Source organism: Mus musculus, chromosome 7 (assembly GCF_000001635.26).
Source record: "Mus musculus strain C57BL/6J chromosome 7, GRCm38.p6 C57BL/6J".
Classification (NCBI taxonomy): domain Eukaryota; kingdom Metazoa; phylum Chordata; class Mammalia; order Rodentia; family Muridae; genus Mus; species Mus musculus.
The window spans coordinates 141,100,718-141,120,184 of record NC_000073.6 but is presented as its reverse complement, the minus strand read 5'-3'; the positions used below and the strand labels follow the sequence as shown (position 1 = coordinate 141,120,184).

Sequence of the window (19,467 nt, the reverse complement as noted above, 5' to 3'; positions counted from 1 at the left end):
TTATTCCATCCACTAAAACTTGTGTTCCTACCAAGTTGCAATCCCAGAGTTCAGGAAGCCAAGGCAGGAGGAACACTGCAAGTTCTGGGCTATTGTGGGCTATATAGAAATTTAAATGGCATTTTGTCTCACACAATGAAAGAAGAAAGAAACAGAGAGGATGGGAGAGGGGAGCAGGTGTCCTGGACAGACATCCAGCTGTAGTTTGGGTCTTAGCTTGGATTCAAGCCTTGCTGATTTTTTTTACTGGGTATTTGAGACTGTAGGTTGAAGATGCTAAGTACAAGGGTCCTACTTTCTTCCTTAGAAAAAAGAATCACATTCCCCAAGCTTCCTTGCCCTATGGTATGGTTACGTGATTAGATATGTGAAGGGTGGGGCGCACTCTATTCCCCCTTGTTGTTCTGGAGTGTGGATGTAATGCTGTTGAGCAGCCATCTTGGAAGAGAGGAGTAATAGTTTCCTGCTGAAGGACTACACTTCCCAGCTTCCCTTGCAGACAACAGACATATCTCCAGTCCTATAAGGAACTACCTCTCATCTCCCTCCATAGGCTCTTTGGCCATCCACCTGTGTAGGTGACAAGATGCCCCCCTTGCTGTGAATAAACGTGGCCCCACTCAAGGGCAGACCAAGCCTGTCTTTCTGGCCCCTATCTCTCAGCAGCTGCCTTTTAAGATAATGTAACAAAAGGAGTAAGGACCAAGTGAAGGTGGTGACACACAGAAAGGAAAATCTGGACCCCTGATATTTATGCTTCAGCATCCAGCCCCAGACTTCTTCCTAGAGGAGAAAATACAGAAATGTGTGTCAGTCACTACCAACTCCATTTGTCGCCCATATGCTAGTACACCCTTCTAGTTTGGTTTTTTTACTTACACAGTGTGGCGGTTTAAATAGGAAAGGCCCCCTTATAGTCATTTATTTAAATGCTTAGCTATCAAGGGATTGGAACTCTAACAGGATTGGAAGGATTAGAAGGTGTGGCCTTGTTGGATCGATCTCTCTCTCTCTCTTTCTGCCTTGAGATCAGGATGTAGCTCTCACGTACTGTACCAGTGCCATGCTTCCTGCCATAATGATAATGGACTAAACCTCTAAAGCTGTAAGCAAGCCCCCAGTTAAATACTTTCTTTTATGAAAGAGTTGCCTTGGAGGGCTGGAGAGATGGCTCAGTGATTAAGAGTACTGATTGCTCTTCCAAAGGTTCTGAGTTCAAATCCCAGCAAACCACATAGTGGCTCACAGCCATCTGTAATGAGATCTGATGCCCTCTTCTGGTGTGCCTGAAGACAGTGTCTTTACATATAACAAATAAATCTTTAAAAAAAAAAAAAGAGTTGCCTTGGTTATGGTGTCTCTTCACAGAAATAGAACGGTGACAGGTGACAACTAAGACATAGTTACACTGCTGGCTCTCTCTTTCCCTTCTTCCCTCTCTAGTTTGATATTTCCCCCTCTTCCCACCCCCCCACCCCCGACCTGCTATAGTTCAATCCTAGAGCCTTCTAGGGCCCTGAAGCTGAAGGAGAGGCCTGCCATTTATCTGAGAATCCTGAGCAAGTCTATGCCAAGTCAATGCCTGAACTGTAGGAACGTCATATACAGTGTTACAGAGTGACACAGTGTTGAGCAGGTGACATTGGGTGTGTCCTGGCTGCCAGCCACCCTGTGATAGATACTTTTAGAGATCCTGCCCTGACTTATCAACCCTGTTCCTGCATCTTCAGCTTCACAGTGCTTTTCAGATTGGGCCCCTATGTGCCCTTCCTGAGGAAGACCATCCTGCCCCTGCTAGCCTCAGCATCCTCAGGCTGCTCCCACACATTGGTTACTCTAATTCTGCCCATAGCCTTCTCCGGCAGCAGCTGTCAGTGCAGCTGCACAGCAGGGCTCAGTCTCAGGATCCCCGGCTTCAGGACATCACAGGAGCCCAGGAATGAGAAGTCCGTTCCTTTGGGACTCTGTCTTGCTATCCCTTTGCCTCTTTCTCCTCTGTGGAGTCGACAGTACATTTGGAAGGTCAGGAATGGACTCTGCAGATGTCTCAAGGACAGGTGGTACTGAGTACCTATCTATTAAGGCCGTCCATGTCGCCATTTTCTCTCGAAGCGGGGTGTGTGTGTGTGTGTGTGTGTGTGTGTGTGTGTGTGTGTGTGTGTGTGTGAGACGGACTCTACCTTGCAGCCAGGGCATCCCTGCAGGGAAGAGAATAGAAAACCCAGGAGAGGGCTCCACCTTACCCTTGAGAAGAAGGTGTTGGGGTGGCGGGACACTGGAAGGGATTTTCTTGGCGGGCTTGCTGCTGGCTCCTCCCCAGCATACTTGGGCAAGCAATCAGAGGAGTAGGCGGGGCAAATCCACAAGGAAGTCAGGTAACAACCGGGAGCCCGCAGGCACTCTCACACCTGCCAGTGCCAGCCAGCATCCAGAGCCCCACATTGACCGAGGGACCAGCCACCAGCATGCAGGTGAGCCTCGGTTCTGAGGGTACATGCCTGCAGCCTCTACAGCTGTCATCCTTCCCTGAAGGCTTGGTGGCGGGCAGTTCCCAACAACCTGCCATCTCAGGGAGCACGCTGGCTAGAGTTGGATCCTTGACTATGGGGCAGGCTAAGGAAGAGGCACGATTGATGAAATAGCTTTCTAGTCCTATTCTGGAATTCTGAAGATCCCAGGAACTGGGATCCTATAGGTATGTGATGTAGGGTTTTTCTGCCAGACTTACCTATGTAAGGTGAGAACAGAGATGCTGTGGTGGGACACTCAGACCTGTGACTTCCACTGACGGGGAGGGACTATGGGCACCAGGTTAGACTGGCCTGTGTAGCTGTGTGCCACACTTTCTGGATCCTGCTCCAGGCAGACTGGACCTGGAGCCTAGGTGTAGTCCAGAAGGTAAGATGTGTGTGTTCTTGGGGTACCTTTTAGAAAGCACTATGTCCCCTTTTGTCAACCAAAATGGTCACCTGGGGCAGAGGCCAGCACTTAATCTCCAGGGAGGAGGCAAGGGCGAGGTAGAGAGTGAAACTAACTTCCCACGGAGGCACCAGGCCTCCAGGTGTGGGCTGTGTGGGTGGCTGCTCCCTCTGCTTTTATGCAGTCCTCTCACTAGGCCTTCCAGACCCAGCTCTGGGAACTGAGTGTTCAGGTTAGCACATAGACACCCTTAACCTGGCTCCAATATCCATCCCCTTGCCAGCCTCTTTCTCAAGCTAGTGGTATAAGGAGAGAGAGCATGAGCCTTTAGGACCTAAAGTTTAGGTACACAGAGGGTTTGGTGGTCCCAGGTCCTAGTGGATCTGAGCCTGCCCTCTACTGTTTAAATTTCTTCCATGACTCTCCAGAGCTTTTGTCGAAGTCCAAGAAACCTTCCTTGACCTGGCTACTGTAAACGTCTAGCCTCGCCTGGTGGCTTTCTCCTTGCCCTTTATACTCCTGCAAAGTTGAAGTGCTGAGGACAAAGTCACCGGGTGTAGTGACTACCCAGTTCCCAGGGGTGCTGAGGACTGAGTCCTGTGGGGACTTGCATGCGCAGGGTCAGAAGACAAGCCTCTAGAGTCAGTTCTCTCCTTTGACCACGTGGTCCTAGGGATCAAACTGAGGCTTGGTGGCAGGTGCCTTTATCTGCCGAGCTATCTCCCTGGTCCGGGCATAAGTTCTTCAGATCCATAGCTTGTGAGTCTTCTGAGGTGGTAAGGAGTGAGTCCCTGAAGGGGTTGAGAGCTGAATAAACTTGCCAAGTGCAGCCTGCCTCTCAGGACTGACACACATGCATGTCTCTCTCCCAGAAATGCTGCCCCAATCTTTTCCCTAGTTTGTTCATCTTTTGCCTTAGGAGGTAAAGATTGGGACCACCTCTCCCACAAGGTAAACATGACTCCGGTCCCTATATGTGTCCACCCATGCACCACCCTCCAGGGCTCAGCACTGAGAACACAGAGTTTCCAGTTTAGTGTCTGGGGATGGATATGGGGAGGTATTACTAGGCAGGGTGCCAAGGACATAAGGGTGCCCTGGCCGCTTCTCTTGTTGGAAGAGTGTTACAGGCCTCAGAGCACTAGCAAGGGAGGTAAACATGATCTTGGGACAAGGTGGGCCAAAGGACAAGTGGGGTGGGAAGCCAGGTCCACGCCTTCATGCATGTGTGCCGTGACCTGTGGGTCAGCCTCGGTTTGGAGATGGATGCTCTGTATGCACGCGTCTCTTCTGTCTGCACTGACCGGGAAGGCAGCTCGGAGGTGAGCACCAGGGAGCAGGGCTGCCCTGCGCTGGTTCCCTGCATCCCTGACCCTCAGGAGGGAGGATTCCTTAGGAGATTTGATGGCCCACAAACTGAAGAGGTGGCCTGTGTCCATAATGAAGAGCTAGGGGCCCTACCTGAGTCCTGAACCTTGAGCCCTAGGCCATTGTGTATGGCCTGTAGGACTGGAGATGCCAAGGGCTGGGGAAAATGGCAGGAACGTTAGTGGCCAGGCTGGTGATTTTCTTCACTCTTTTCCTGCCCGTGTCAGGCTGATTCTTTGTTGCGGAAGTGATATCCTTGGATTCTATTAGAAAGAAATTGAATCTCTGAGGGGCCAATCACATCAGAGCCAGGGTGTCTGCCTGTGCTTGAACCCTAGTCTGGCTGTATACGGTAAGGTGAAAGTCTAGGTCCAAGGCCCAGCTGAGTGTGTGGGGACAGCCTTGTCCCTATCCTGGGTATCCTGGAGTTTCAGGAGCCCACACAACCTGGAGGTGGAATGCAGTGGATTAGGACCCAGGAGTTTTGAGCACTTCAGGAACACTGAGCAAGCTGTTTGGCTGGAGGTAAAGATAGTTTCATGAGCTGGTCCCATCATGAACGCCCCAAGGGCAATACTGAGATAGATGCTTACAGGCATTGCTTTGCCATGGATAGATATATAGTGGTCCTGCCCAGAGTGGCTTCAGCTTACACTGGCTGAAGTGATGTCTCCAGCCCCTGGAGGCTTCAGGTAACTGTTCCAAAGCTGCACACATCTCTAAGGGGATTTCTGATATAATTTTGGGACTGGCTAGAGACAGCCTCTTAGCCCAGCCTTCAAAGGTATACTTTGTGGATGGCCTCTTCTTCCCAGGGTGCCCCCTAGTTTGGATTCCAAAGTCCTACAGGTTCCTGGTTCTGACCTAGGTCTTGCCTGTGCTCTAATATGTTCTACACACTAACATTTTGGGCCCACACTGATGACTGTGGCTTATGGGAGAGATTGTGGCTTATGGGAGAGGGGAGACATCAGAGGACATCTGCCCAGGTCGATCGAAAGTCAAGCTCATCTCACTCACCAATTCATCCCACATGACACTTGCTGGGCCCTTGCGGTGGGTGGATTACTAGGCAGGGTGCCAGGGATATAAGGGTCCCTTGGCCGCTTCTCTTGTTGGTTGGGGTGTCACCTTCTTCTCAAGTTGAGACACAGGTGCAGCTCTAAGTGTGGGTTTCTCTCCTAGAGAAGTTTCAATCCCTGCCCACGATATCTGGGTTGCACGCGTCTGTGGGCAGTGAATGGGAAACCAAGAGAGCCCAGGAGTCTGGGGAATGTTGTCAGAGGCGGGAGGGCGGGAGCAGACAGAAATGTCCAGGTAGAGAGGCAAGTATAGCGCACAGGGTGCACACAAGACAGGGAGAAGGTCTGAGGCCTGTGCTCCTTCTGTCAGCTGGATGGGGATGCAGGGAGGGGCAGCACCTGCCCATTCTTGAACCAGAAGCTCCTCCCGCATGTGTGCGAATGTGAGTCTGCACTCACAGGGCTTCAGGAGGGCATGGATTCAGCGGCAAGGCAAATAAACAAACAAGCAGAACCAAACCAAACCAAGCAAAACCACCTTAGGTCAAATTGGATCTCAGTATACCCAGGCAATATTGCAATATACTTATACTTAAAAATAAGCAAGCAAGCAAGCAATCAAACAACACCCCCCCCCCCAAAAAAAAGGGTCCTTAATTTTGTTTGGTTTTGCTTTACTTTGTGATAAGGTCTTGTTATACAGAGCAGGCTGGCCTGGAACTTGCAATGTACATCAGGCTGGCCACAAATTCACCCCAACCCTCCGAATCATTGGCATGTGCTACCATGCCCATCCCAAAGCCTGTTTATCTATCTGAAATTCCTACATGATTGGGTGGCCTGTATTTTGCCTGGCAGCTCGTCGGCTGGCCTGTTGGAGCAGTATGGTGAGAGTCTCTGGAGGAGGTAGGAGGAATATGTTTGAGAAGGGGAGGGATAACAGGTTCGTGGGGCGGGGGAAGCAAGAGTCAGACTTGGCATTGCGGTAACTTCAGGAATGATAATATGCAGTGTGGGGATAGAGGCAGGGGCTACTGAGGATGTGCACTGGAGTTGGTAATGGGCTAAGGAAGACACGCACCCCTCGGACCATGGAGTATGAGAACAGCTTCCCAACCAGCTGGACAGCTAGAAAAACAGCTTTATTTGGCTCAAGTGTCTAGAAGGACATAGTCCCTGCTTCTGGGACCATGGAGCCACGGGGTCCTTGCCACTGTGGAGTCCCTCTATCAACTCCTGCATTGTTTGTAGGGGCATGGATGGGACTATATCACTCATGTGTGCAGATGCTGTCTCCTTAGCCAGTGCATCGGCCCACTCAACTCCTCCCTTGGCCTTTACTCCATCTGGTTTGGAAAAGCACAACTTGCTCCAACCTGCCTGGCAGCCCCGACTTTCCCAGTTCTTCCTCCCTGCTTCCTACAGTCCACACCCTCAGGAAAGAAGCCCTGACTGCCACCGACTTCAGTCCTCAGGCACCTTGTTTATTCAGAGTACATGAAATCCTAAGAACCCAGCACCCAGCACCAAGGAAACAGAACAGAGCCCACAGCATCCATTGCCCTGCCTCTGCTCCCTCCCTTGGTGGTGTATATAGCTTAATTAGTGTATGTAGTGTATTTTAGTGTATGTAGCTTAATTAGCAGGTAGCTTTCTTAGCACACACGAAACCCTGAGTTCAGTTACTGGTATCATAACCAGGCATGGTAGTGTCTGCCAGTAATAACAGAATTTTGTAAAATTTTGTAAAAGCAAATTTTATTTTTAAAAATTAAAACAATTACAGAGACCTGGGTTCGATTCCCAGCACCCACACAGTGGCTTACAACTGCCTGTGACTCCTGCTCTAGAGAGTCCAATGACCTCCACAGGGACATAAAGGCAAAATGTACAATAAAAAGAAACAAAAAGTAAAATGGGAACCAGACAGTGGTGGCACACGCCTTTAATCTTAGCACTCTGGAGGCAGAGACAGGAAGTTTTCTCTGAGTTCAAGGCCAGCCTGGTCTACAGAGATCATTCAAGGACAGCCAGGGCTACATGAAGAAATTCTGTCTCAAAAACCCCAACCCAACCCAAACAAACAAACAAACAAACAAACAAACTGGGGACAGGTGTGATGGCGGCACACACCTTTAATCCCAGAACTCTGGAGAGCAGAGGCATGTGGCTCTCTCTGGTCTACATAGCGAGTTCTACCTAGCCAGGCTAGAACCCTGTCAAAAAAAGAAAAAAGAAAGAAAGAAATGGGTTAGAGAGATGGCTCAGTGGCCAAGAGTACTGGCTGCTCTTCCAAAGGTCCTGAGTTCAAATCCCAGCACCCACCTGGCAGCTCACAACTGTCTGTAATTCCAGATCCAGCTAATCTGACACCCTCACACAGAGATATATATAGGCAAAACACCAATGTATATAAAATAAAAAATAGATTTTAAAATGTTTCTTTAAAAAATTTTAAAAGCAGAGCTTTACTTGTTAATTGCTTTTTATTTTGTTAAAAAAAAAGAGTATATCTTGCTGGGGACTGGAGAGAGTTCAGTCACGATGAGGAGCAGCAGATGCTCTCCCCGAGGACCTTGGTTTAATTCCCAGCATCCACGTGGTGGCTCACAAACATCTGGAACTCCTCTGGTCTTGCTGTGTCACCTACCCAGTTCCATCTATCAGATCTGATGCTCCCTTTTGGTCTCCATGGGCAACTGAAAAATCTCAAGTCCTTCAGATTCCACTTGTGGCTCTCGGCGATGGGGACTATGCCCCTGCCCTGTCCCGAGTTTCTTGTCTGTGTCCTCAAGGATGGCCAGGCCACAAGGTCTAGTACTGCCCAGTGCAAATGTCCCCCAAGTTTGTGTGAACTAGTACCAGTAGTACACACGCGTATCCCTGATGTCCCTCCCTGATGTCCCCAGACTTTGGTATTGTCAGACTTTTCTTTTTTTTTTTAATGTTTTATTTATTTATTTATTTTTCGAGACAGGGTTTCTCTGTATAGCCCTGGCTGTCCTGGAACTCACTTTGTAGACCAGGCTGGCCTCAAACTCAGAAATCCACCTGTCTTTGCCTCCCAAGTGCTGGGATTAAAGGTGTGCGCCACCACGCCCGGCTTTCTTTTTTTTTAAAGGAATAATTTATTTGTTTTATGTTTATGATTATGCTGCCACTGTCTTCAGACATTAGAAGAGGGCATCCACTGAGCCATCTTTCCAGCCCCCTCTTCGGACTCTTTTTTTTTTTTCCTTGTTTTTTTTTTTTTTTTTTTTTCCGAGTCAGGCTTTCTCTGTGTAGCCCTGGCTGTCCTGGAACTCAGTCTGTAAACCAAGCTGGCCTAAAACTCAAAAATCCACCTGCCTCTGCCTCCGAAGTGCTGGGGTTAAAGGCGTGTGCCCCCACTGCCCGGCCACCCTCTTCGAACTCTTGGGTAGCTGGTGTCTTCTAGGTCTCCAGCTATCAGAAGTACTGACCTGCATCACCTTGATTGTCCTGAGGTCGCCATTTCCTGCCCATCCAGTGTTCACTGAGTCTCCCCAGCTCGGAGCAGGATAGGGAGTCTCACTCCCTTGAGTGCCCATGTACCTGCTCAGAGACTGTAGGAAGAGGCTTGTGAGGGGCTTACATACTTGTCTCCCCATCTTTTTCTGTCTTCCAGGATGATGAGAGTTCCCAGATCTTTATGGGGCCAGAAGGGGACCAGTTGCCATTGGTGGAAATGGGCAGTTGTAAGGTAGGTCTGCTCAGACCTCCCAAGCTGGATTCCACCTGCTCTCTCTGTGTGGTCCCACCTGCTCTGTGTGGTCCCACCTGCTCTCTCTGTGTGGTCCCACCTGCTCTCTCTGTGTGGTCCCACCTGCTCTGTGTGGTCCCACCTGCTCTGTGTGGTCCCACCTGCTCTGTGTGGTCCCACCTGCTCTGTGTGGTCCCACCTGCTCTGTGTGGTCCCACCTGCTCTGTGTGGTTCCACCTGCTCTGTGTGGTCCCACACCTCCTTCCATATCCCATGCTCTATGCTGGGTTCCTGTCCCACACCTTCTCCCCTCCTGTGTCTTGTGCTGGGTTCCAGATTTACATTTCCTCCTATCTGTGTTCAGAGTTCTGTGTCTATCCCATACCTTATCCCTCCAGCCTGAGGCCTCTGATCAATGGGACTGTGTCCTGGTGGCTGACCTCCAGACCCTGAAAATCCAGAAGCATGCTCAGAAGCAACTGCAGTTCCTAGAAAACCTCGAGAGCAATGGCTTCCACTTCAAGGTGGGCTGGTTTGCTTCAGGGGCCAAGTCATGGGCCAGAGAGTCATGAGGAATGGCGTGACAGGGGACAGAGGACAAGATGGTAACTGTGGTTGAGTTCTTTTCTTGTGACTCTCAAGATGTTAAAGGACCAGAAGAAGGTGTTCTTTGGGATCCGAGCTGACAGTGACGTCATTGACAAGTACCGGACTCTCCTCATGAATCCTGAAGATTCTGGCTCCAGAGACGAGCAGAGCTTCAACATAGCTACCACAAGGTTAGGATGTGTCCAGAGCCAGGCCAGGAGAACCCTTGCCCTGTGTCTAGGCAGGACAAGGGCCACATCCCATCTGTGGTAGGACAACAGTTCCATACAGTCTTAGTATGGATGTCACAGGAGATCAGACCTGGTTCTGAACAAGGCTCTGTGCCTCAGTTCCCATTTTGTAATAGTAATATTGACACTCACTTATTGACATCCTGTGAGAACTCTTTATCACAGTTTCCCTGGAGATCCAGAATCAAAGTCATTAGTCACCACTTCTGGACTCTGGGGTCTTATCTCCCATAGACCCTCATCAGCCTCATAGATCCTCATCAGCCCAAATGCTCCTCTCTGGACACCTGGTCCTTGATATCTGACAGGGAGAGCCTTCTGTGTCCCCAGTTACCTGCTCCTCCACAAATACTCATACAGCCCCATCTGGTCCTTCTGTGTCACTTACCCAGGTCTAAGAATAGCTTTCTGGGGCCCTGGCTAGTTGACTCTGGCAAAGGACAGACAGGGGACTGGGTAGCAGGCAACAGAGTCCTGTGAACACAGAATTTTTTGGGAGGAATGAGGGGAAATCAGAAGAGTAGAAATAATGTCTTCATTACAGTTTTACTGCTGTGAACAGACACCATGACCAAGGCAACTCTTATAAGGACATTTAATTGGGGCTGGCTTACAGGTTCAGAAGTTCCATCCATTATCATCAAGGTAGGAGCATGGCAGCATCCAGGCAGAGGAGCTCAGAGTTCCACCTCTTGTTCTGAAGGTTGATAGAAGACTGGCTTCCAGGCAGCTAGGACAAGGGTCTTAAAGCCCACATCCACAGTGACACACCTACTCCAACAAGGCCACACCTCCTACTAGTGCCATTCCCTGGGCCAAGCATATACCATCACAGACACCTTGATGGGGGCAAAACAAGACAGACTTGTGGGGGGATGTCCCTGTGATCACAAGATGACTATCTCAGACACTTAAACTATATCTGACTCTGGCTGCACGAATGCCTGCGTGGCCTCAGTCAAGTTACCCTAACCTCTGAGCATCAGTTCCCAACTAAGCAGGATAACTCATAGCCATGTAAACAAGTTTGTGCACATTAACACTCAGCATGCACAGGGGAGTGTGGTCAGAGGTGGGGGGAGGGGGACTCTAACCCCTGCATCTGGGAGAGATGTGGAAGCCTGAGTTGGTCCCCATTCTGGAGGCGAGGCACATTTGACCTGAGTAGGTTTTCAGGGAGATTTATGGACTCTGGATTCTGGTCGGTTGTGGTGGGATGCCTCTTCTAGAACAGAGAGGGCCTGGATGTATGGAGAACAGGGCCTTTAGGAGCAGAGTTCCCTAGGCTATCATGGGGCCATCCTGATCCTTAGATTCTTGGGTTTCAGAATCCGAATTGTGAGCTTTGTCGTGAACAACAAGCTAAAACCTGGTGGTGAGCTCAGATGGGCAGGTGGCCGAGGAGGGAGCTGCCGTGGGCTGGATTCCCCCGTCCTCCATTGCTCTCTGACTGAGGCTCCCTGTAACCCTAGACACCTTTGAGGACCTGGTGAAGGATGGGGTTTTTGAGACCATGTTTCTTCTGCACAAGGTGAGGGGCAGACCAGCTCAGAATGGGCCTAAGGGTGGGAATCCAAGGTAGGAAGCCAAGCTCTCGTTCTCGTCGTCTGTTTCCGGGGCCCAGGGAGAACAAAACCTGAAGAATATATGGGCTCGGTGGAGAAACATGTTTGAACCACAGCCAATTGATGAAATCAGGTAATACCATACCAAGCAGCTCACCTGTGGGTCAGACACATCTGTGTTCAAAACAGATAACCTGTGGCCCAGCCAATCCAGTCCTGACTGACAGACACAGTAGTCCCCACTTACACTGAGGCTAGCAGTACCTCCTCTCCCCCCGCCCCCGCCCTTCTCCTCAAATGCCCATACCCTACCAGGTACTGAGGCCAATGGGGAGGGTGGCCTTGATGGGGAAGCTTTCCCACAGGGAATACTTTGGCGAGAAGGTGGCTCTGTACTTCACCTGGCTTGGCTGGTACACCTACATGCTGGTGCCTGCGGCTGTGGTGGGCCTCATCGTCTTTCTGAGTGGCTTTGCCCTGTTTGATTCCAGCCAGATCAGGTGGGTTGGGGCCTGAGGCCTGCAGTCTCATTGTGGGCCAGGTATGGAGGTGGGGACCTGAATGGGTTCTGGATCTCTGAATCGCCAGTCTTGTCTTCACACTCACAGCAAAGAGATCTGTAGTGCCAATGATATCTTCATGTGCCCTCTTGGCGACCACAGTCACAGATACCTGCGACTCTCAGAGATGTGCACTTTCGCAAAGGTTAGATGCTACTGGAGTCTTTCCTGGGCTCATGCAAGGGTTGGCACAGTATCTCAGTCTAGAAGTACGGAAGATACCCACTGGACCCAAGGCAGCTGGATGCCCCCAAGAGCCAGGTTCTGCCTTCCCCACCAGGGGACACGGTAGGTAGGAAACTTAGCATGAAGCCCTTCTGTTCCTCTCCCCAGCTCACTCATCTCTTTGACAACGAGGGCACCGTGCTATTTGCCATCTTCATGGCACTGTGGGGTGAGTTGCTTCCGGACATCCCTGGAGGGTTCCAGGAGTCCAGCCAACCTGAGCTCTTCAGCCACCCTGACTCGGCCCAGGTATCCTGTGACATTTCTCTGCGCTCACTGCAGCTACGGTCTTCCTGGAGATCTGGAAGCGAAAGCGTGCCCATGAAGTCCAGAGCTGGAAACTGTATGAATGGGATGAGGAAGAGGTAAGGCAGGGACAGCAGCATCAAGTCTGCTTGCTCTCAATGCCCCATGTGGCCCATAACTGAATCCTTGTGTCTGAGGCATGTCTGGTGACCTCCCTAGGAAGAGATGGCCCTTGAGCTCATTAACTCTCCGCACTATAAGCTGAAAGACCACCGTCACTCCTACCTGAGCAGCACCATCATCCTGATCCTGTCCCTGTTCATGGTACTTCCGGGAGCTGTGGTATGGGCTAGAGACCCAGTTATCCCTACTCTTCACGCCCAACCCCAACCCTTTGCAGATCTGTTTAATGATTGGCATGGCTCATGTGCTGGTTGTCTACCGTGTGCTGGCTGGAGCCCTCTTCAGCAGCCTCGTGAAGCAGCAGGTGACCACCGCTGTGGTGGTGACTGGGGCAGTGGTACATTATATAATCATTGTCATCATGACTAAGGTAAGGATCAGGCAGGGGAGGCCCTGGGGGGCTCCACTGAAGTCCTAGGTAAGTCCCACTTGGTTCCTTCTTCCCTCAGGTCAACAAATATGTAGCCCTGAAGCTTTGTAAATTTGGTGAGAAGAGGCTAGCCTCTCTCTGGGAACTGGGAGGACTCAGGGCTGAGAGTTACAGGGCTGTGATCAAACATGGGGTGGGGGCTTCCTGCTCTTCTGGGGTCCCTCACTTGAGAGTCTAGGTCATGCTGTCCCACTGGTCTAAGGACAGACAAGATGGCCATGTCTCATTCCAGAGGAATCCGGGACCTTCTCAGAGCAAGAGAGGAAGTTCACTGTCAAGTTTTTCATCCTGCAGTTCTTCGCCCACTTCTCCTCTCTCATCTACATTGCCTTCATTCTGGGCAGGTATGTTCCCCAGCCCCAAGCCTGCTCTCTACCCAGGCCCCCAGGGTCTTCAGGCTCATCCCTCCTGTCTTGTGTTTCTTGCCTTTAAAAGTGCCCAGACTTGGGGCTGGAGAGATGGCTGCTCTTCCAAAGGTCCTGAGTTCAATTCTCAGCACCCACATGATGCCTGATGACCATTTAGAAAGGGATCCGATGCCCTCTTCTGGTGTGCAGGTGTACACACAGCAGAGCACTCGTACAAAAAATGAATGAATGAATGCAGCAGAGCACTCATATATTACATTTAAAATAAATAAACAAACAAATAAACAAATAAAATAAACTTTTTAAAAAGTGGCCAGATCTTAGTCAGGCATGGTGGCACAAACCTTTAATCCTAACACTGAGCTGGCAGAAAGCAGGTAGATCTCTGTAAATTTGAGGCCAGCCTGGTCTACATGTTGAGCTCCAGGAGAGCCAAGACTAAATAGAGAGACTCTGTCTCAAAAAACCTAAATAAGTAAGTAAATATAAGTACATACATACATATATACATATATACATACATACATACATACATACATAAAAGTGGCCAGACCTTGATGCTGGTGATGTAGCTCAGTTGAAGAGAGTGCATGAAGCCCTGTGTTTGCCTCTTGTATGTGGTGGCATTCTCTTGTAATTTCAGAACTCAATCATTGGAGTGAGCCTTTGGTCAGCCTAAGACCCTGCATTAAAAAGAAAAAGTTCCCCCTTCAGCAGCCCGTGTACTAAAATTGGAACAATACACACAAGATAAGCATGGGCCTTCTGTAAGCATGACATGCCTAGAGTACTTAGAAACTCAATATAGAACACCCTTGGTGACCCTCAGCCTTAGAAGGGACATGAGCCAGCGTGGTGGGTCTTGTTGTTTGTTCATGTTTACCAACTGCTTAGGTAGCTTTGCTATGTCAGCAATCAGACTGATGTTTCTGTGTTGTTTTTTTTTAAAGATTTATTTATTTATATTTATTTATGTATATGAGTACACTGTAGCTGTCTTCAGACACACCAGAAGAGGGCATCAGATCCCATTACGGATGGTTGTGAGCCACCATGTGGGTGCTGGGATTTGAACTCAGGACCTCTGGAAGAGCAGTCAGTGCTCTTAACCACTGAGCCATCTCTCCAGCCCCAGGCTGACCTTTTCCATGGAAACATCCTAGTGGCTCTGCCCAGTGTACCATCCTCTCCTCACCTTTTATGGGGTGCTGCGTTTCATGAAGAATCTACATGAATATCCTCTTGCCTTCCCTATTTAAATGAACCGTTTTTGGTGCAGTCAATGTACACAAGAAAATAATTGCTGCTTTATTTACGTGCTTAAATGTCATAAGGCATTCAAACATTACCAGTTAGTCGCAAACTTCCTACCAACCTTGCGTCCCCACCACACCTCCCAGCAAGTTCAGAGATACCAGACTCCCTAAACTGTCCTTGGAAGTCATTCCTGGCAATTTGTCCAAGCTCCTAGGAAGACTAGGATGGCCCATTAAGCTGGACCCACAGCATTCAACCACTTATCTTGTCCAAAGTCCCAAAGTCTTTCACATTTCTCCAAAAACAACATAGTCAGGTCTTTTTTCAGCAGTAAGTAGTCCACTGCCTGGTACCTCCTTCTGCTTTAGTTACTCTTCTATTGATAAAACAGCGTAACCATGACAACGTATAAACGGAAGTGCTTAATTTGACCCATGGTTTCAGAGGATTAGAGTCCATGATGGTGGAGTGAAGGAACAGTTGAGAGCTCACATTTTGGTCTACAACCAATGAGGCAGAGAGAGGGGGGTGTGAAGAGGAGCCTAACCCCAGTGACTTATCTCTTCCAACAAAGCCATACCTTCTAATCCTTCCCAAACCATTCCCCCAACTAAGGACACAGTATTCTAATATATGAGCCTACTGGGAGTGGGTAGGCATTCTCATTCAAACCATCACACTGCTACTCTACCTTCCCATGGTCGCAAGATCAGGGTGCTGTCCATCTTCCTCACAGGCCTTGATTTTCTCCCTAGGATCAATGGTCACCCTGGGAAATCCACGCGCCTGGCTGGCCTGTGGAAGCTGGAGGAGGTCAGTCTGTCCTGAGACCTCATTGCCCAGTTCTTGAATTCCCCTCCTCCCTCAAGCCCCATCCATGACCTTCATGTTGGCCCCACAGTGCCATCTCAGTGGCTGCATGATGGACCTGTTTATCCAGATGGCCATCATCATGGGCCTGAAGCAAACCCTGAGCAACTGCGTTGAGTACCTGTGCCCGTGAGGACCTCTTTCCATCCCACTTCAGCCTCCCGCAGTGCCCATCCCCAGTGCCCTGCAGTCTTTCTGTATGTTCCCCATATTCTTCGTGCCCACAGGTTGTTGGCCCATAAATGGCGCTTAATGTGGGCTTCCAAACATGGTCACATGTCCAAAGACCCAGAACTGAAGGAGTGGCAGCGTAACTACTACATGAATCCCATCAACACCTTCAGCCTGTTTGATGAGTTCATGGAGATGAGTGTGTGGCGCTCTGTGGGATGGGCAGATGGGGTGGGTGTGCAGGGTAAAGAGTGGGTGGCTGGACTGGACACACAGTGAGATTTTTCACCCTGCAGTGATCCAGTACGGCTTTACCACCATCTTTGTGGCTGCTTTCCCACTCGCACCCCTGTTGGCGCTCTTCAGCAACCTTGTGGAAATCCGTCTGGATGCCATCAAGATGGTCAGACTACAGCGGCGCCTGGTTCCTCGCAAGGCTAAGGACATAGGTCAGAGCACACACATATTGTACAGTGGAGGAGAGCAGCCAGGGCGCTGGGAAGAGCAACTTCCAATCCTGGGCTTTTCACCAGCCCAGGCCAGGCCACGTTGAAGCAATGTAATAACTGCAGCCCCTCCCATTACTCTAGAGACATCCCTTAGGTTGTCAGATATGGTAACTAAGCCTCATGGGCTCAACCCCTAGAAAAGGGCAGGCTAGAACACACACCTGACAAGGCTCTCCCATGAGCCTCTGACATGTGTCTGGAGAGCTTGCAGCCTCCAAGGGGACCTTATGGAAGAGCAGGACTTTGATCACATGGAAGAATGGCGGATCAGAGAGCCCAAGACCTCAGTCATCCTGACTTTCCATAGTGAGAATGACAGACGTCAGGGAAACAGATGGCTTAGTTGCTAGACATGGGGAGAAGCAGCAGGGAGAGCCTCAGTCCTGAGGTGGGGTTCAGGAATTCTCACTTGGGTGGGGTCCAGGAGATAAACAACCAGTAGAAAAGTTCCAGGAAGAAGGTGGGGATGGGGAAGCCTGAGTCCTTTACCAATCCAGTCTGGGAGAAGAGGGTGCAACCATACTATGTCTGCCTTAGCTGGGGATTTCCCAGCAGATAACTTAGCTCCTCCCATGGCTGCGCTGGGGTCACAAACAGAGATAACACGAGGCTCCTGGACCAGTTAGGCTCCAAGCTTTTAGGGCAGAAGACTACCAATGATCAGGACTGGCTGCTTCATTCCACTTCTGTCATTCAGGGACCTGGCTGCAGGTGCTAGAGACCATTGGAGTGCTGGCAGTCATTGCCAATGGAATGGTTATCGCCTTCACCTCTGAGTTCATCCCCAGGGTAGTCTACAAGTACCACTATGGCCCGTGCCGAACGAATCGGACCTTCACAGATGAGTAAGGCGTTGAACTAACCCTTCCAGTTAAGTCCTTGGAGCCCAGACCTGGGGCTCTCCTGGGTATAAGTGGGTGCTGCCAGACCTACTGGGGGCTGTACTGAGGCTGGGACTTGACTCCTTGTACTGTCTACGTGGCCTGCATACCTTGGCTGGATTCTGGGAATAACTGATGGACCCTTGTTGGAAGGGAAGTTGGTATTGAGCAGGCAGTACCTAAATGCCTCGCTTGCTAAGTTTTACGTCCCTGTCCTGTTTCTGGTACGGGAAGGCAAAGCAGAAATGTCTAGCTCCCACTGCACCTGCAGACTGGGCTCTTTAGGTCAACCCTAGAAGTATTCTTCCAGTCTGCTAGGGCAGACTGTTGATAGCATCCCCAAAACCCCACAGCCTCCCTTCACTCTCCCAGGGGTAGCCTTGTGCTTAGATAGTGGGACTTTTCTGATGAAGGAGAATGGAGGAGGCCTTCCATGGTGGCTTGCCCCCAAAGACCCTCTAGGTGCAGAAGACTTCTCAGTAAGGGCCTCAGGCCAAGCAAACACCACACTTTTCTTTCTTTAGCTGCCTCACGAACTATGTCAACCATAGCTTGTCTGTCTTCTACACCAAACACTTCAATGACCACAGCAGGATGGAAGGCCAAGAAAACGTGACCGTGTGCAGGTTTGGAACCTTTCATCCCCCATAAACGGCCTCTAAACTCCTGATTCCTGACCTGGGTATTTCCCTACTCCAGGTACCGGGACTACCGAAATGAGCATGACTACAACTTGTCTGAGCAGTTCTGGTTCATTTTGGCCATCCGACTGACCTTTGTTATCCTCTTTGAGGTGGGTAAATTGTGAGTGAGCCTGAGGAGAGGGCTTATTCCTCTTATTCCTCTTTCCTAGCCCCCAAATCCTAAAGATTCTTCCTAGCCACTGACCTTGCTGGGCCACGCTCCCTATTGCCTGCAGCATTTTGCCCTGTGCATCAAACTCATTGCTGCGTGGTTTGTGCCTGATGTGCCCCAGAAAGTGAAGAATGAGGTTCTGCAGGAGAAGTATGACAGAATTCGCCATAGAATGCGGTAGGGATGTAGAGGCTCACCTGGCTGGAGCAGGTCTCTGCCTGGGGACAGGCCTGGCCTCCGACCCATACCAACCCTATCCTTCCTGCAGCTTCAGTTCCAGGAGCACGGATGTATAGACGACCTGGGGCAGGTGGAGAAATGCCACTTTCCAGGAGCCTGGACTAGGAATAAGTCCCCACCTCTACAGCTTGCCCCTATCCATAACAATGTGTATGTATGTGTTGAGGGAGGCTGTAAAATGGCCCATGTATATGTAGGATCCTGGATGGTCTACATATATGTTAATACATGAAGATCAAAGGAGGGCCTAGACTATATGTAGGTGTATATGGGCATCCTACGAAGCCCATGTGTATATGTTAACCACGGGAGACTTGTATATGTAGGGATCATTGAAATCCATGTATATTTAGGGTATTTATGAACGGCACAGATGTGCCTGTGGGGTTTGCTTCAACTTTCCTACGGTTCAGATTGGTACAGACCTGACTTGAGACTCTTGAATGACCCTAGTACCTATAGAACTGCAGGTTGCTCATAAAACCCCCATGCAGTAAAATTAGCCTAAATGCCATGGACCTCCTGGCTTCTGGGCCTCAGATCCTGCTCTGTGGCCTCCTGCTTTGTGGGAAGCCATGGACCTCCTGGCTTCTGGGCCTCAGATCCTGCTCTGTGGCCTCCTGCTTTGTGGGAAGCCTAGAGAGTAACTTCTGGATCCCCTCCCTCCCAGTTAACCTGGATCCGTACAGCGGCAAAACTTTTTACAAGCAAAATAAACCTGTGTGTATTGATTTCTGAGCCTCATGATGTAGATCCAGTTTCTAGAGATTATTTCTTCCCTGGGCTAGATTGAGATGGGATGAATTATGGCAGCCTGGGGCCACCTGGCTCTTCTTTGGTTTGCCTCATTGTCTTTGGTTTTTGTTTGGTTGGTTGGTTGGTTTTTCAAGACAGGGTTTCTCTCTATAGCCCTGGCTGTCCTGGAATTCACTTTGTAGACCAGGCTGGCCTCGAACTCAGAAATCCGCCTGCCTCTGCCTCCCGAGTGCTGGGATTAAAGGCATGCGTCACCACCGCCCGGCTTTGCCTCTTTGTCTAAGCGCGGGGCACCTTATGGAAGAAGGTTCTTCCAAATATCTGGGGTTTTGAGTGGCAAGAGAAGACACGGGGTCAGTTATGAGTGGGATGTGAATCAAGAAAGACTTTCTGGAGGAAAAGGAAGAGTTTGGGCTGGAGAGGCAAAACACCATGACAGTCAGCAGGGTGGCCCTTTGCGGGTTGCGCTGGTTGGGCTCCTT

General features: G+C 50.1%; 1 protein-coding gene across 5 annotated transcripts; it reads left to right on the top strand.

The window, feature by feature from the left end:
• The first annotated feature begins 2,378 nt into the window (after positions 1-2,378).
• Positions 2,379-18,973, top strand: Ano9 (anoctamin 9). 5 transcript variants are annotated; one of them, NM_178381.3, is made up of 24 exons: positions 2,379-2,471; positions 8,956-9,030; positions 9,429-9,554; positions 9,673-9,809; positions 11,198-11,244; positions 11,342-11,400; positions 11,494-11,567; positions 11,800-11,934; positions 12,043-12,139; positions 12,328-12,388; positions 12,502-12,584; positions 12,685-12,789; positions 12,866-13,018; positions 13,098-13,134; positions 13,311-13,422; positions 15,459-15,516; positions 15,605-15,702; positions 15,801-15,943; positions 16,041-16,193; positions 16,951-17,098; positions 17,659-17,760; positions 17,834-17,927; positions 18,054-18,166; positions 18,258-18,966. In NM_178381.3, the coding sequence occupies exons 1-24, from the start codon at positions 2,466-2,468 to the stop codon at positions 18,283-18,285; spliced, it is 2,244 nt and encodes a 747-aa protein (NP_848468.2). In that variant the 5' UTR covers positions 2,379-2,465; the 3' UTR covers positions 18,286-18,966. The 5 variants fall into 5 exon arrangements, with proteins under 5 accessions (NP_848468.2, XP_006536312.2, XP_006536311.2 ...); XM_006536248.4 differs by lacking the exon at positions 2,379-2,471 and adding an exon at positions 4,145-4,241 and having other exon boundaries at positions 18,258-18,973; XM_006536249.3 differs by lacking the exons at positions 2,379-2,471; positions 17,834-17,927; positions 18,054-18,166; positions 18,258-18,966 and adding an exon at positions 4,142-4,241 and having other exon boundaries at positions 16,951-17,123; positions 17,659-17,747.
• Positions 18,974-19,467: the final 494 nt, after the last annotated feature.